At 36.7% G+C, this 17,785-nt stretch overlaps 1 protein-coding gene across 2 annotated transcripts in view; it reads right to left on the reverse strand.

Moving 5' to 3' along the window:
- The window catches only part of LOC134730628 (putative uncharacterized protein encoded by LINC00269), a 556,641-nt gene extending 543,614 nt beyond the window's left edge, over window positions 1-13,027 (reverse strand). For both annotated transcript variants that reach the window (XM_063605492.1, XM_063605491.1), the window contains exon 1: window positions 12,929-13,027. In XM_063605492.1, the coding sequence (XP_063461562.1) occupies window positions 12,929-12,951 (23 nt within the window). In that variant the 5' untranslated portion in view covers window positions 12,952-13,027. The remainder of the gene's footprint in view (window positions 1-12,928) is intronic.
- Window positions 13,028-17,785: the final 4,758 nt, after the last annotated feature.

Raw genomic sequence — 17,785 nt, forward strand, 5'->3', positions numbered from 1 at the left:
AAGAAGGATTTTTTTATGTAAGAAATCACAACACTTTCATAAGCAGCTAGAAATGATGCAATGGAGAAAAAGAAAAACTGATGACCCATGTAAGAAGAACCCGACAGTAAAACATCATGGAACATTTCTCTAGATTCACCCAATCCCTGTGTTCCGTCTTCAGAGCTAACTCTTGCTCTTCCTTCTGCTGCCACCTTCGTGGAATGACTTCTTTTTTAATTTTATTTAATTTTATTTATTTTTTGAGACGGAGTATTGCTCTGTCACCCAGGCTGAAGTGCAGTGGCACTTTCAGCTCACTGCAACCTCTGCCTCCCGGGTTCAAGCAATTCTCCTGCCTCATCCTCCCCAAGTAGCTGGGACTACAGGCGCACACCACCACGCTCAGCTAATTTTTGTATTTTTAGTGCAGATGGGGTTTCGCCATGTTGGCCAGGCTGGTCTGGAACTCCTCACTTCAGGCGATCCACTCGCCTCGGCCTCCAAAATTGCTGGGATTACAGGCATGAGCTACTGTGCCAGGCCCTGTGGAATGACTTCTGAAGCCTCATTAGTTGCTTCTAGCTCTTCATCTCTGGCTCCATTCTCCGGAAATCTATGCCTCAGTCCTCCTCTCTTGTCTCAGTAAAGCATGCCCTCATCCTTCATTAGACAATTTTAAAATGATTTCACCTTGCTTTCCGAATGTATCCTATACCTATTTTGAATCTAATAGTCTTAAATAGTTTAGCAAGAGGCATTTGGTATGTGGGTGCATACTTTTGCAATATTTATAAGAAAATATTCAGTTTTATTCCCGCTAACTTTAGAGCCAAGCAAAGAACATTTATTTCTTTATTAGAAAATTCTGAAACGTGGGGATATAGTTTGGATATTTGTCCCTGCCTAAATCTCATGTTGAAGTGCAGTACCCAGTGTTAGAGGTAGGGCCTGGTGGAAGGTGTTTGGATCTAGGAGCAGATCCTTCATGAATGGCTTGGGCTATCCCCTTGGTGATGAGTAAGCTCTCACTCTGAATTCACAGGAGATCTAGTCATATAAAAGTCTGTGGCACCTCGCCCACTTCTGCTCAGTCTCCCTCATTTGCTCCTACTTTCATCATGTGAGATGCCTGCTCCTCCTTCACTTTCCACCATGATTGGAAGCTTCCTGAGACTTCCCTAAAAGCCTAGCAGATGCCAGCACCATGCTTCCTGTAAAACTTGCAGAACCACGAGCCAATTAAACCTCTTTTCTTTATAAATTTCCCAGTTTTAGGTACTTAATTATACCAATGCAAGAACAGACGAAGGTACCTAGTAAATCATCTTTGGGAATACTCACTAGATTTCCCAAGTTCCCTTGATACAATTTCTCCAATAGGAGGTAATCATTCCCATGAGGAGGCAATACTCACTTCTCTCCATATTGTCACACACTCTATCCCTTGTTTTCTAACCTACTTCTCCTCCTCTCCTCTCACTTCTGTTTTTAAAACAGCAATCTTTTCTGAGTAGAAAAGGAATAGTCCTTAGTTGCAAAAAGATATACTAGAAAATATAAGGAAAAATTTAAAAAGAAGAAAATTACTGAAATTTTAACCACTCACCATATTTCTGATTCATTTCTCTGTTACTTTGCAACTTGTTTTACAAATAAGAAATCACACATAAAATTTGCACTTAAAATGATTAGAAAATGACCACCATTTTCTAACTATAATAAAAATACTGTTTTACATAACTATAGATTTTGTAGTATTTCATTGTGCAGACACACCACAGTTAAGTTTGAAACAGTTAAGTAGTTGCTAGTATTTTGTCATTATAAAACATGCGTTGTAAGTTGTTATTCTGTAAATGTTTATCTATGTTCTTTGGAGTGTTCCTTAACGCATATATCCAGAAACACAAATTCTGAGTCAAAGCATGTGAACCTAGGCTCTGGGTCATATGTTCACACATTATAGTTTCCAAAAATTCATGTTTTACATCTTTAGTAATTTGCTAAAAATAGTACACTAGAGTTATGATTTACATACTAATTATTAGTAAGCATAATCTCTTTCAAATCTGATTAAACATTTGCCTTTCTGGTTTTGTGAATAGTTTGAGTGCCTTGTCCAGTTATCTGTGGCTTACTTTAAAGTATTTCCCCCTCTATAAAGTGGTTTAATGTCCTTTTTATTAAGAAAACCAACAATCTTTCACATTTTATTTTAAATACATTCCTGTGTTTTTTCTTTTAATTCCATTTTGGGGTTTTTAAATTTGTTTGTTTCTGGGGTTTTTGGAGGTTTGTTTGTTTCTGGGTGTTTGTTTGTTTGTTTTTGTTTTGTTTTGTTTTGACTTTAGTGTCTTGAAGGTGTTTACAAACAGTAAGATAGAGTGGTTATTTTTAGCTGTTTGGTTTTATTCCAATTCATAAAGCTTGTCTCCACTCACAAGTTAGATAAATACCTATCTATATTTTCTGCTGTTTTAAAGTTTCGTTTTCTATGTTTGGCTTTTTCATCCTTTTATAATCTATTTTGATAAAATGGAGTGAAGTGAAATCAAAATGGATTTTTAAAACTATTTCATCAACACTCTCAGCAATACATTTTGAAAGATCTATCTCTTTCACCTGACTCACGAGGATTTATTTATCATGCATTTTGTTATAGGGTCTGGTTCCATGATAGCTATTCTATCCTATTGATCTGCCAGTCTATTTTTCACCACTAAGTACAACAGTTTAATCATTTAAATTACACAGTTAATTATTCTAGTTTTATATAATATTTTATTATCTTCTAGGACTAGACCCTATATATTCTTCCCTTCAAAATTTTCAAAATGTTTTACACTTGCTTCTTTGTTCAGATAACAATGATGTCTATTTTTATTGTAGTTTTGTATAGTGATTGAGAAAATCTACTCTAAATCCAATTTGCAAAGGTTCAAATATCCCAGCTTCATTAAACACTAGCTTTATAACAAGTTCACACGCCTAGGTTCACACGCTTTGACTCAGAATTTGTGTTTCTGGATATATGCATTAAGGAACACTCCAAAGAACATAGATAAACATTTACAGAATAACAATTTACAATGCATGTATTATAATGACAAAATGCCAGCAACTACTTAACTGTTTCAAACTTAACTATGGTGTGTCTACACAAGTTATGTGAACCCTCTTTGCCTCAGTTTTGCTTCTGTAACTTGAGTATAATAATATACATACCACATATAGCTGCTGCGATGATAGAGTGAATTATTAAATACATGTAAGGCACTTAGAATAGTACCTGGCAACATAATATAGAATATTATGTAGAGATATTTTCTATTATTATTTAGTGACAACCACTTTGCTAAGTTTTATATGCATCCTATCACTGAATCTATGTTTGATCCCAGTTCTCAGGACTCTCCCCATATGACTTAGTGATCTTCTGAAAACTAATCAAGTTAAAATAATTTCATATTTTTTCATGAGCAAGGAGTTCCACAGGGGAAAATCCTGAGATTCATTTTTCCATTTGTTTCAATTATTTTTATAGGCTACTGATTCTCTTGACTTTCCAACCAACAGAATGGAAAGAAGAAAAAAACAAATGCTAGTGTAAACATGCTTGTTAACATCATTCCTAGCTTATTTTTATTGAAACATTGCATTATTATGTGTCTTTTGTTGTGGTTTTATTCAGTCTATAAAATAGAATTGTAGAAATGACTTTGCACTTTCTAGTTTGTCTCAAATAGACACCCAGATATAAATGATATTCTCTTAGTTGGTCCTTTGTGATACAGTCCGGGCTCTCACTTGTTAAGATACAGAAGATTTAACAAGAGGGCAGGTTAAAATTCTGACTCAGTAGGTCTGCACATTTAATAAGCCCCCTTCCCCAGGTGAGAGAAAACAAGTGATCCCGAAGGAGGGTCACGAAGGGCAGCATCTGGCACTGCCTATAACCATGGCTGCTTCCTTATTAAAAAACAAAGAGGACAGACTTCTCAGATTAAGAGAGATGTTATCAGATTACAGTGTGAAACAGAATGAGTCAGGGATGGAAAGAAAATACAGACACAGCCACATATGCTACTGGTGCTCCAGTAACAGCTGCTTAAAATCAACAGCTGCATTGTCAAGCAGGGTCTGAAGATACTTCTTCTCCATGATGCAGAATCCCTACTGCAGAGATACAGTCTACTTCCTTAATGCCACCTCTTCTCTGGTGTCCACTTATACACACACACACACACACACACACACACACCCGCACAGGCTCAAGACACAGTGGCCTGTTAAAAGGCCATATAAAACCTCAGTCTCCACTTTACTGTGGGCTCTCAATAGATTCTCTACTTGCGTCAAGCCCTTCCCTAATCACCCCAGAACTCTGGATTGTACCTTCCATGCTTTTCCTTCCCATGGCTGACTCTTCATTCAGCTATAGTCATTTCAAGAGGAAGAGAGGAAAATCATTAGAACTTTCTACATTTCAATGTAAGTATGAGAACAATCTCTTTCAAAAATATATCCAGGATTATATAGTCAATGATTCCACACTAATTGAGATTTTACCTCTGGAAATGTCATCACCAATATGTTATTAAATATGAATTAAACTATGCAGTTTTCCAGTGGGTCAGCATAAATGTCTTCTCTTGCATATACGATATTTCCTTTCTCTCTCCAGTCTCTTCTCCTACCATCAGCACTATGATGTAATGAATTCCACATATCAGTGAGAGCCACGGTATTTTGAGAACCAGTCTAGGGCTTAATGTTTCAGAAAGTTCAGAAATAGTGCAACACTTGAGTAAAAATTATGAGTGAAATGGGTTCTCAGAGAAGTATCAATCATGTTTAACTTGCAAGTTAATATTTCCATAGTCTGACATGTTTCAAGTGTATGATAAGCTTGTATAGGGAGAAAACGAGGCTGGGAATTTTCCCAAAAATTGGTTATCACTCATTGAAATTTTTTAATGGTTTAATATTTGCTTAGAGTTTTACAGTGCATTCATTGTGTTCTGTTAAAAATATTCATTAATAAATTATGCTTAAGGATAGTAGGTTTTAACACAATCAGTTTTCTGGGCAGTGATAAAATAGTCTTAGGTAATAGAACTCATCATTTTCAACTCACTGAAAGCTAATGGTTTTAGTAAATGAGTTGTAAGTTTCACTGACCAATTTGCTTCATTTAAGGAAGAATCTAAGTAATAGCACAAAGACCTGTGAAGCAAAACTTCAAAGAAATACAGAATGGGTACAAAGGATTACATGAAAAGACAATGAACTAATACTCAAGCACAAAAAGTGGAATTCAATGAACACTAAAACTCTTAGGTGTGAAAACAATTAGCTCCAAACAGAATGAAGCAGAAACAGACTCCCTTTTTCTAAGGCCATTTTAAAAACACTCGTGTGATATTAACTACCCTTGCAAATTCCACCAACTCAGGTAAACAGTTAGGAACCAGCAACTGACAACATTTATACATTTCTGGAGTACCATTTAGGGAATATAAATGGAGCCTAATATGACATTTTAATATCTTGTAAACTATTATTATATGCAGGAATCTTCCCTTTGATGCTTGCCATTGTCTAGTCATTTATATACACAATAATAATTTACTTTTAGTGACTATAGCTTTCCTCATCCTCATCTTCATTCCATAGACTGATTTCATGTCAATGAATACCATGGGGCTGTAAGGTCACTATCCTAGAGTTCCAGGAGAACTTCAGAGCTGAAACAGAAAGTCGCTAGCATGTTGTGACAAGTTCAACTTCCAGCTGGTTGTGGTACAGTGGGAGGAATCTTGGACTTTGCAGTCAGAACTTTTGAGTTCAAATCCAGGTTCTTCTGATTTCTACGTGTGCAATCTTGAGCAAATCACACCACTCTCCTACCCTGTTTCCTCACTGTGAGGTAATGATGGTAACTCCTATCTTGTAGAATTAAATATGACATTATATGCAAAATATTTGTGCTTGTCTAGCACTTGACATATAGCAAGTACTCATAATTGTGGCCTAAATCTAAATGTTGCAGAGATTCCAGAACCTTCACTTAATTTCTACTCTCAATCAAACCTAAGAATTCGTGTAGACACAAACATAGAGAGCACCACTCTTCCACTGCATACACAGCTTTAGTAAATGTTCCATTCGTTACACATTGGGGGTCCGCAAAGACCTGGCATGTATTTGATGTGCAGGCCGCTTATTGCTAGGAGAAGTAATTCCATAAATGTTACTGATTTGAATAACAATAATAACAAGCACAATGTGCAAGGCACTGTTCTAAATGTATTACCTGCATTAATTTATTTAACCCACACAATAAGTTCACAAAAGAAAAGAATTAATTTATTTTCTGTGTCTAAAGGCACAAGCAACAAAAAGAATAGAATCCTTTATGTCATAAAAATGCTTCTACAATAATGAGAAGACTGATTCTGTGCAGCTGTTCTTTTTGCATCCCCTTCAGCTCCAGTTTGTTTTAAGAATACGGGAATCACTCCAAATCCAGGATGCAGAGTTCCATAGAAATGGTCCAGGTGGCCAGCTGTTTAAAAGAGGTGCATACAGCTAGAATATAAGCTTCTCAGCTAAGGAAGAGGAAATGTCAACCTAATTTAATCACAATATCATTAATCAAAACAACTTTTCCATAAATCATTGGAAATTATAAACGAAAAAAGAAAATTTCCTTCCTTTCACTTTTTACTCTTTCTTGATTTTATATATACTGCTAATACAGGACTTATTTTTTACATTGATGACTGGAATAGTATTTTCTTGAATTCTGCCAGATGGTTGAAAATATTAAGAAGATCTCAGTCTAAGATATCAGAGAAAGAGACAGAACAAAGACAGGCTCGTGTTGAGAGCATTTAGTGGCATTCAGCGATATTTTCACCCTCTAAGTAGCTGTGATTCTTATTATTCTTTCTTCCCCACTAAACTTTCAGCTCTTACATAAAAGTTTCCTGAGATTCAAAATTTTTTGTTTTAAGTATAAAGTTTTAACAAATATTATTAAATAATATTCCAGCAAGCAGCAGCATTTTCTGTATTTGTACGTTTTGAAACATAATGAAACAGGAACTTCATAAGAGAAATAAGACATTAACCAAAACATACAATGATTTTATAGATCAACAAATTTGGAAAGGCTTATATATTAAGTATTCCAATATGATAACAAGACAATGCTTCTTTCTCATAATACTCCTTGTTTCTTCATATCAAAATTTTCAGTGCATGGTTATTCTACTTCCGAAAGTGCGAGGTTCATTTTTTGTTTTCTTTTTAATTGTGATAACTTAATACAAATTCAATAACTCTGTAACTATATTGCCACTGCCTACATTTCCACATAAATTGGATTCTCTTTCATTACGTAATTAATTTTTAGAAGGGAAATTGTGTTTCCACATCTCGAAGTTTATCCATTATTGCTAAGAATATTTTGCATCCATCAAGTTTTAAATCATTTTAGTTAAATATTATTTTAGTTTGGAATGAAGCAATTCTTAGTTGTTTAAGTTATTCTGCATTATATATTAATACAGTTACAATTTGAAATATATAATCAAGAGTTTAAAGGTTATGCTAAATAAGATAAAACTGAGTCATATTCTACCTTGCTACATTTGGACATGAAATTGTCTTTAAAGCCCTGAATTATAGAAAATGATTAAGATTACCCTGATTTAAAAATGGATAATACTGAAGCATAAAGGAAAAATGTTTAGGCAGAGGAAGATGGGGTGGGATAGTGGCACTAACTACTGGGCTCTGCAAAGGTCCAATGACAAGAGAGCTTGGGGAAAGAAAACATGATCCCAAATAGAGGGACTGAAAGTATTTCTGGATTACCAAAGAAAAGAGTTCAAGTTTCAGAGAAATAAATGAAAGATTAGGGGAGAGGTAAACAAAAGCAGACTTTTAGACACTCTGTAACCATTCAAGGACATTGAACTTCATCCCAAATCAGTGGTTCTCAAGCTTGAGTGTGCATCGAAATCAACTGAAAGGCCTGTTAAGGCAGTGTGGGTACCCGCCTCCAGAGTTCCTGATACAGTAGGCTTTGGGGGGGGGCAGAGTATCTGCAGGTTTAATTGATTCCCAGGAAATGTTGATGCTATTGATTCAAAGACATGCACTTTGAGAACCTGTTCTAAGAGAAACCTCTGAAGAACTTTCAAGAGGGGAGAGACTTGCTCTTTGGAAAACTCACTTTTGCTATGGAGTAGAAAATAGATTCAGGAAGAGGAAATGTGGAGGATGCCAAGAAGCAGTTGCTATAGTAAAGACAAGACAGCAGAGAAGGAAAAAAGCAGAGTCCAGAACTCTTGACAGGTGAATGTCACAGATTGCTCTCAAGGTTCTGGCTTGAACACCTGAGTGAATAGTTGACATTATCTGCAATAACACTGGCAAAGGGACCACTTCCAGGGAGAGGACAGTGTGGGACATGTAAAGGTTGAGTGCTGGTGGTATTCTGGTGAGGGTTTCATACCTGTTCTCTGTGGGGAGAGGAAAGCCCTGGTTTGTAGACCTTGCTAATTTACATGGGGTAAACACTCCCTCTGTGGCCAATGTGATGTGGCAGAAGAGGGAAGAGATGTGCAGTAACACACCATTATGTCGCATTCCCACCACAAAGATGCAAAGCCAAATTCTGGATAGGAGTGCTGCATAGGAGTTGTCGGTAGACTTAAGAGCATAGTAAGTCACAGTTACAATGGTAATTTTCAGTAAAAAAGCAAACCACAGGCAAGGGTCTATTTGTGACACCAGATCACAGTCTAAGTGAGACCATGAGTAACCAAGACGGTAGGAGCATCAGTCTCAAAAGATGTGCAAGGAGAGGTGTGGACAGGGGCAGTCCTCAAAGAAAAGGCAGTCACAATGGATATACAGGAGATCAGTCATCAGATAGCAGGCTCTTAGCAACCCGTTATGGTTCAAGGCCAGGGTTCTTGTCTCCCTAGAAAAGCAGTAACTAGATTTATGCAGTGACTTAGTATTAAGGAATAGAGATATTAGCTCACCTAAAAAAGAGCTATGGTATAAGGCAGGAGCTGAAGTAAGATAAGAAGGGCATTCAATGAATATGGGTTTTAAGAAAAGTCGAAAACCTAGTTGCCCAGACTATTGTCCAAGGGATATCACCAGCAAGGACAAAAATGTCCAGATGGATAACACTGGTATGAATCCAGGCATTGGATCAGGGGTCATGCTTTCCAGGTAAGGCTAAAAGAGGTTTTCAGAGGCTGGGAATCAAGCAGAAAGTAATAATTTTACAGCTCATTTAAACTAGTCCATCTTGATTATCCTGCAGAACATCTCGTCCTCATGTATTATCACTGTTCATGGGCAAACAGTTTTTACTCCTAGGACAGAGAAGAAGTGTGCTTTATTTAAATGCAGTTTTTGTATGTGTTGCTTATGCTCACTGGTTAGTAGATTTCATGTATAACTAAAATATAATAAACCATAGGCACCATCAAGTCCTAAATACAAAGAGAGAGTCTGAGTGCCCTAATGTTTTTGAAACTATTTATTTGAGTAGTCAAAAATCATCAGTCTACCTTGTAGATGCCAGAGTAAATAAATTCAATGAAATCAATTGCAAATTTATCTGAATTGATAGGAAGGAGGAAGCAGGACAATGTTGTTTTCTATATATTGCACTCTTTTAGACTATTTTGCATTAAAATCCTGTATACTGAACTAAAAAGCAGAAAAATATCTTGGTCTAATTCATGTACTGAAACAAATCATTTTAGTTTCCTATTACTTGGATATTTATTGCACTTACATCAGTACAAATTAATTTAATTTGTTTTAAAGCAATAGGAAATTTCAAAAACCAACTTTATATATTTTCATTAAGAAAAAACTAATAGAAGGAACTGTCTATCCAAAATAACATAACAGACTCAAGGATTTCAGAACGCAGCAATAAGCAGAAAAAAAAATTTTGTTTTCCCTAGCACTTATTTTCTTTCTTTCTCTTTCTTTCTTTCTTTTTTAATTTTTAATTTCTGGGGTACATGCGTAGGATGTGCACATTTGTTACATAAGTAAACGTGTGCCACGGTGCTTTGCTGCACCTATCAACCCATCACTTAAGTATTAAGCCCAACATGCATTAGCTATTTTTCCTGATGCTCTCCCTCCCTCCACTGCCCCCTTCCCTGCAGAGGCCCCAGTATGTGTTGTTCCCCTCCCTGTGTCCATGTGTTCTCATTGTTCAGCTCCCACTTTTGAGTGAGAACGTGGTGTTTCATCTTCTGTTCCTGCGTTACTTACCAGCGCTTATTTTCTAGCACCCTCTGTTGTTTTTACCTAATTTTGGAGACCATTTCTTTAAAAAGAAAAAAAAATCAGTTATTCCGTTTGGTTTCTATAGTAACAAAAACTAATTTCTGGGTTTCTTCATGATCTATGATCATGTTGAAACCAAAGAGCACTCATGGGTCTTGCAAAATTCATAAAGTCCTGAACAAATAGGACTGCCTTCTTCTGGCATTTGTCTGAAATGACTGATAATTGTACCAATTCTACATTGTAATCATAAGATTTTTATCCTCATTTTTTCACCTGCTGTTTTTTAACAAAGCATGACATAGTACCTGATCAGACAGTTCTTGGGTGACATCATCAACTTGCAAATAAGCCATTTGTCCCAAAGGGAACAGGCAGAAGTGAGGATGTCTTAATATAAATGTTTATTCCAGAAAGTTGGAAGAGAAATACATTGGGTTCTGAAAGGATCAAAATCTTTCTGCTTCTTTCAAGGGGTTATTTAATCGTTTCAGAATCAAAATAATTCAAAACATGGGTTGTGCAGTTCAAGGGAGATTTCACCAGTGATTACTATTACAGTGTTTTTCTCTTGTAGGAACGAACAGAAATAGGACTAATGGAAGAGGGCATATAGGATCTGGAGACTTCCTCCCACCCTTTACAGCTGACAGCAGTGAGTTATGAGGTGTTACAGAGTAAAACAGAGTTACCGTAAGAGCTGTCCAAATAACTTATGTCCTTGAATCACAACACCATCTTCAGAAGATAATTCATGTCACAAGTGAATGTTCAGTAATATGGGTTTTCTCCAAAACACCATATTTAACAGGCAACATCATTGAGAGGTAAATTTAATGGCAGAGTGCATTATTTAATAGAATTGAACTATACTCTAACATTGAACAAGAGCTGATTAAAATGTATGCATGATAAAGAAACTTAAATACTGGATGTGAATAGCAAATAATAATCAGAATAAAATTTTAAGATCCAGCCAAATCAAAGATTAAAAAGAGTTAACATTAATATAATTAGAATTTGGATATATTTCAACACTATCTTATTATTACAGACATAATGTTAAATTAAATTTTAAATGTATAATGCAGATGTTTATTCTACCAGAATAGTTTATTGTAGCAATATCTATTCTTTACAAAATTAGGCACACAAATAATTACTTGAATAAATGAAAGGTTTTGTGAAAACCTTAATTTATAAATTAAAGACTATGTGTAGCCTGCCCCCAAAAGTGAGCTAGAATCTGCTGAATAATTGATTAACTTAAATAACTATGTAACATTAAAATATGCAAAGATAGTAGTAATACATCATTATTGATTCTATTTCAACAATATTACCACTATTTGTCTCAAATCTGAAAAAGACCAAAATGGATCTTCAAAGTCTTCTTCCCGGATTATTGTCTCCACAAGAGGAGAGCTGGAATATTATAATCAGCCACTGATCTTGGCTCTATGATCAGTGTGACATTCTGTCCTAGTATAAATCCCCAACTCTGATCCATTGTTAAGTGTATCTGGTTTGTTTACCTTCCATGTCTAAAGATATTTCTCTGCAATTGGTTATGTTACTATATTTCTCTGTACTCTGTTGATTTCAAGTTTCTCTTTCTCTGAAATTTGAGAATTGGTCAGAGTGTCCTTGCTCTCTTTCCAGCTCAAGTAATTTTCCACCTCACAGATTTTCTCAATAAAAGAGTTAATTGTACCAGCCATAAATTTTATAGACAAGCAATGATTAAAGTAAAAAATAAGCACCTAGTAAAATTCTATATATCATATTGAATACTCTGTGTGTTCAATTTATTGCTAAATTATCCTTTGCATTCACCATCTTCTTTGAGTTCTCACTCCAATACCCTAGTTCAGGTTCTCCCAGCTATCATCTGTATTGTTCCAGGCAATAATCTCTAACTTGTTTTCCTCACAACTTCTTCCTTCTACAAACCACTGTACATGCTACTTTCATAGTAGTCACCTAAAGAAGCAACTCTTATTAAGTCAACAATTGTACTTAACTTGCAGCACAGAACCTTGTCTTAGTGTCCCTTTCAAAGCATGCATTCTGCCACCAACTTGCCTTCTAAGTCTTATTTCCTCAACTCCATTTGGGAAGTCTATGCTCCAGCCAAAACGGACTCATCACCATTCCCAAGGCTTAACAATTATATATCTCCCATATCTCCACTTATTAAATTCTAACTATCCTTCAAGGCCCTACTTAAATACAACCAGCTCTTCATGCCTCTTCTGATCACTCAGCATCAGGGAAAACTCAATCCTTGCCCTCTCATTATTTATATATTTCTTGAGATTTCTAATGCATTTATCAAAGTCAGCTACCTAATTTATTTTATTTACCCTTTCATTCACAAATTCTATAAACACTTGAGCAGCTACTAAATCTCGGTCCACATATCAGGCACCGGTGATAGAGTTATGCACATACTAGAACAGATTTGTGCCCACATGGAACTCACATTGCAGAGGAAAATAGACCATAGACAAGGTAATAGATAAATAAACAAAAAGCCTAGATACTGAGACAAGTTTTATAAAGGAAATAAACTTGGTTATATAAATGTGAAAGTTTCTTTTACCTTGGGCAGAAGAGATGATTCATCTGAGGCTTGAAAAATGAGGATTTAAAGTGGAGGATGGCTCTGGATTAGATGCTGTCAGAAAGTAAAAGTAATTGTATGATTGGATGGACCCAGAGTGGGAGGTGGAGCAAGATGGTGGAATAAAAAGCTCCACCCTTCCCTCTACAAGGACGCCAAGTTAACAATTATCTACACAGAAAAAAACACCTTTATAAGAACCAAAAATCAGGTGAACACTTACAGTACCTGGTTTTAACTTCATATCACTGAAAAAATGCACTGAAGAGATAGAAAAAACAGTCTTGAGTCACCAACGCCACCTCTCCCCCACCCTCGTCAGTGGTGGCATGATGCAGAGAGCCTCTCTGGGTGCTGCGGGAGGGAGAACACAGAATTATGAATCACTGAACTCCGTGCTGTTCTGTCAGAGCAGAAAGGAAAATCAGACCAAACTCAGCTGATGCGAGCCCACGGAGGGAGCATTTAAATCAGTCCTAGCCAGGGTGAATTGCCGATCCCAGTGGTCCGAACTCGAGTGCTCACAAATGTCACCACTTAGGGCAAAAAGGCTTTTGGTCTCTAAGTAAACTTGAAAGGTAGTCTAGATTATATGGACTGGAACTCTGAACTAAACCCAGAGACAGTGAACTGGGAAGGCAAGAAATGTACTGAGACACCAGCTGGGAAGGCTAAGGGAGTGCTGGCATGAACCCTCACCTAGCCCCAGGCTGCACAGTTAATTACTCCAGAAAAGACCTCTTCCCTCCGCTTGAGGAGAGGAGAAGAAAGAGTGAGGAGGACTTTGTTTTGGATACCAGCTCAGCCACACCAGGATAGGGCAAGAGTCAGAGTCACAAGGCCCTTTTGCAGGCCGTAGGCCCCAGATGACATTTTAGACACACCCTGGGCCAGAAAGGAATCCACTGCCTTAAAGGAAAGGACCCAGTCCTTCCAGCATTCATCACCGGCTAACTGAAGAGCCCTTGGTCCCCGAATGCCAGCAGTGATACCCAGGTACTGCATCAAGGGCATAGGTGAGCCTCTGAGACTTGCTGGCTTTAGGTGACACTCAGCACATTGCCAGCTATGGCAGCTACAGGGCAAAGCTCCTTCTGCTTGAGAAAAGCAGAGGGAAAGTAAAGGAGATTAGTCTTGCATCTTAGCTACCAACAATGCCACTGGGGTATAGAGCACCAAGTGGGCTCCTGGGGTCCCTGATTCCAGAACATGACATTGGATGGCATTTCTGGACTACCCTGGGCCAGAGAGAGGAGCTGCCTTGAAGGATGAGTCCCAGGCCAGGCAGCATTCACAACAAGCCGACTTAAAAGACCTTGGTCCTTAAGAGAACATTTGTGGTGGTCTGGCAGTACTCTCAAGGCCAGGACTGGTAGCAGCCTTGGGTAAGTCTCTTCTGCATTTGAAAGGGGAGGGAAGAGTGGGAAGGACTGCATCTTGTGGTTTCAGTACCATCTCAGCCACAAGATAATAGAATACCAGGTACACTTGTAAGGTTTTTAACTCTAGTACCAGACTCCCGAGTGGCACTTCTGAACCCACCCAGGGCCTAGGGAATCATGCCACCCAGAAGGGAAGGACACACACCTGGTTGGCTTTGCCACCTGCTGATTGTAGAGCCCAGGGCTTTGAGTAAACATGGGCGTTAACCAGGGAGTGGTTACAGCAGGCATTGGGTGAGACGCAGCAGTGTTCTGGCTTCAGTCTATCCCAGTGCAGTTGTAGTGGTGGTGGTCACAGGGGTATATGTGTCACTCAACGTCTACCTTTAGAGGCTCAGAACAGAGACAGATATTTTGTATGTTTGGGAGAAAATAAGAGACGAGAACAAAAGTCTCTGCCTGGTAATTCAGAGAATTCTTCTGGATCTTGCCCAAGACCATCAAGGTGGTACCTCTAGGAGTCTGCAAGAACCAAAGCATTACTGTGTTTGCAGTACCATCTAAACCAGAAAAAACTTAGATCATAATACCCAAGTGCTTTCAAATATTTGGAAGACCTTCCCATAAAGGACAGCTACAAATAAGCCCAGATAGTGAATACTACAATAAATACCTAACTCTTCAATGCCCAGACACTAAAGAACATCTACTAGCATCAACACCATCAAGGAAAACATGACCTCAACAAATGAACTAAATAAGGCACCAGGGATCAATCTTGGAGAAACAGAGTTATGTGCCCTTTCAGACAGAGAATTCAAAATAGCTATGTTGAAGAAATGCAAAGAAATTCAAGATAACACAGAGAAGGAATTCAGAATGCTATTGAATAATACATTTAAGAAAAACAGTTTGAAATAATTAAAAAGAATCGAGCAGAAATTCTGGAGCTGAAAAATGCAATAGGCACGCTGAAGAATGCATCAGAGTCCTTTAATAGCAGAATGGATTAAGAAGAAGAGAGAATTGATGAGCTTGAAGACAAGCTATTTCAATATACACAGAAGAGAAAAAAAACAATGAAGCACACCCACAGGATCTACCAAATAGCATCCACAGGGCAAATCTAAGAGTTATTGGCCTTAAAGAGGAGGTAGAGAAAGAGATAGGGGTAGAGTGTTTATTCAAAGAGATAATAACTGAGAACTTCCCAAACCTAGAAAAAGATATTAATCTGCAAGTACTAGAAGGTTATAGAACACCAAGCAGATTTAACCCAAACAGATTACCTCAAGGCATTTAATAATCAAATTCCCAAAGGTCAAGGATAAATAAAGGATTATAAAAGCAGCAAGAGAAAAGAAACAAATAACATACAATGAAGCTCTAATACATCTGACAGTAGACTTTTTAGTAGAAACCTTACAGGCCAGGAGATTGGCATGACATATTTAAAGGTTGAAGGAAAATAACTTTTACCCTAAAATAGTATGTCTGGCAAAAATGTCCTTCAAACATGAAAGAGAAATAAAGACTTTCCCAAACAAGCAAAAACTGAGGGATTTCATCAATACCAGACCTGTCCAACAGGAAATACTAAAGGAAATACTTCAATCAGAAAGAAAATGACATTAATGAGTAATAAAGAATCACCTAAAAGTACAAAACTTACTGCTAATAGTAAGTACACAGAAAAACAGAATATTATAACACTGCAACTGTGGTATGTAAACTACCCTTTTCCTAAGTAGAAAGACTAAATGATGAACCAATCAGAAATGACAACTACAACTTTTCAAGATGTAGTCAGTGCAATAATATATAAGCAAAAACATCAAAAAAGTTAAAAAACAGAGAGATGAAGTTGAGATGGGTTTTTATTAGTTTTCATTTGGTTTATTCGTGCAAATAGTGTTAAATTGTTATCAGGTTAAAATAATGGATCACAAGATAGTATTTGCAAGCCGCATGGTAACCTCAAACCAATAAACATACAATGGATACACAACAAACAAAAAAAACAAGAAACTAAGTTATATCATCAGAGAAAATCATCTTTACTAGAGGCAGACAGGAATAAAAGAGAGAACAGAAGGCCACAGAACAACCAGAAAACAAACAATAAAATGGCAGGAGTAAGTCCTTACTTATCAATAGTAACATTAAATGTAAATGGAATAAACTCTCCAATCAAAAGAGATAGAGTGGCTGAATAGATGAAAAAAACAAGACCCATTGATCTGTTGCCTACAAGAAACACACTTCACATATAAAGAAAATAAAGGGATAGAAAAAGATATTTCTTGCCAATGGAAACCATAAAAGAGTAGGAGTCACTATACTTATATCAGACAAAATAGATCTCAATACAAAAACTATAAAAAGAGGCAACGATGGTCACTATATAATGATAAAGAGGTCAATTCAACAAGAGGATATAGCAATTTTCAATACATATGCACCCAACACTGGAGCATCAGTAAAGGAAATATTATTAGAGCTAAAGAGAGTGATAGGCCCTGATATAATAATAGCTACAGACTTCAACAGACTTTAAGCATTGGACAGAACATCCAGAAAGAAAATCAAAAAGAAAAAACATCAGACTTAATCTGCACTATAGACCAAATAAATCTAATGGATATTTACAGAATATTTATCCAAGAGCTGCAGAATACATAGTCTTTTCCTCAGCACATGGATCATTCTCAAGGATAGACCATATGTTATGTCACAAAACAAGTCTTAAAACATTCAAAAAATTGAAATAATATCAGATATCTTCTCTGACCACAATGGAATAAAACCAGAAATTAATAACAAGAGGAATTTTGGAAACTATACAAATACAAGAAAATTAAACAATATGCTTCTGATGACTAGTCAGTCAATGAAGAAATTAAAAAGGAAATTAAAAATTTTCTTGAAACAACTGATAATGGAAACAATTGAGAAATGTCTAGATACATACAATCTACCAAGATTGAACCAGGAAGAAATCCAAAACCTGAACACACCAATAACAAGTAACAAGATCAAAGCCTCCCGGTAAAGAAAAGCCATCATGATGGCTTTACTGCTGAATTTTACCAAACATTTAAAGAAGAATTAATACCAATACTACTCAACACATTCTGGAGGGAATACTTCCAAACTCGTTCCACGAGGCCAGTATTACTCTGATATCAAAGCCAGAAAAAGGCACATCAAATAAGAAAACTACAAGCCAATATCTCTGATGAATATTGATGCAGAAATCCTCAGAAAATACCAGCAAATCAAATTCAACAATACAATGGAAAGATCATTCATGACCAAGTGGGATTTATTCCTGGGATGCAAGGATGGTTCAATATATGCAAATCAATCAATGTAATACATCATATCAACCAAATGAAGGGTAAAAACCATATGATCTTTCAATTGATGCTGAAAAAGCAGTTAATGAAATTCA

This window comes from Pan paniscus, chromosome 5, assembly GCF_029289425.2.
Source record: "Pan paniscus chromosome 5, NHGRI_mPanPan1-v2.0_pri, whole genome shotgun sequence".
Classification (NCBI taxonomy): Eukaryota; Metazoa; Chordata; class Mammalia; order Primates; family Hominidae; genus Pan; species Pan paniscus.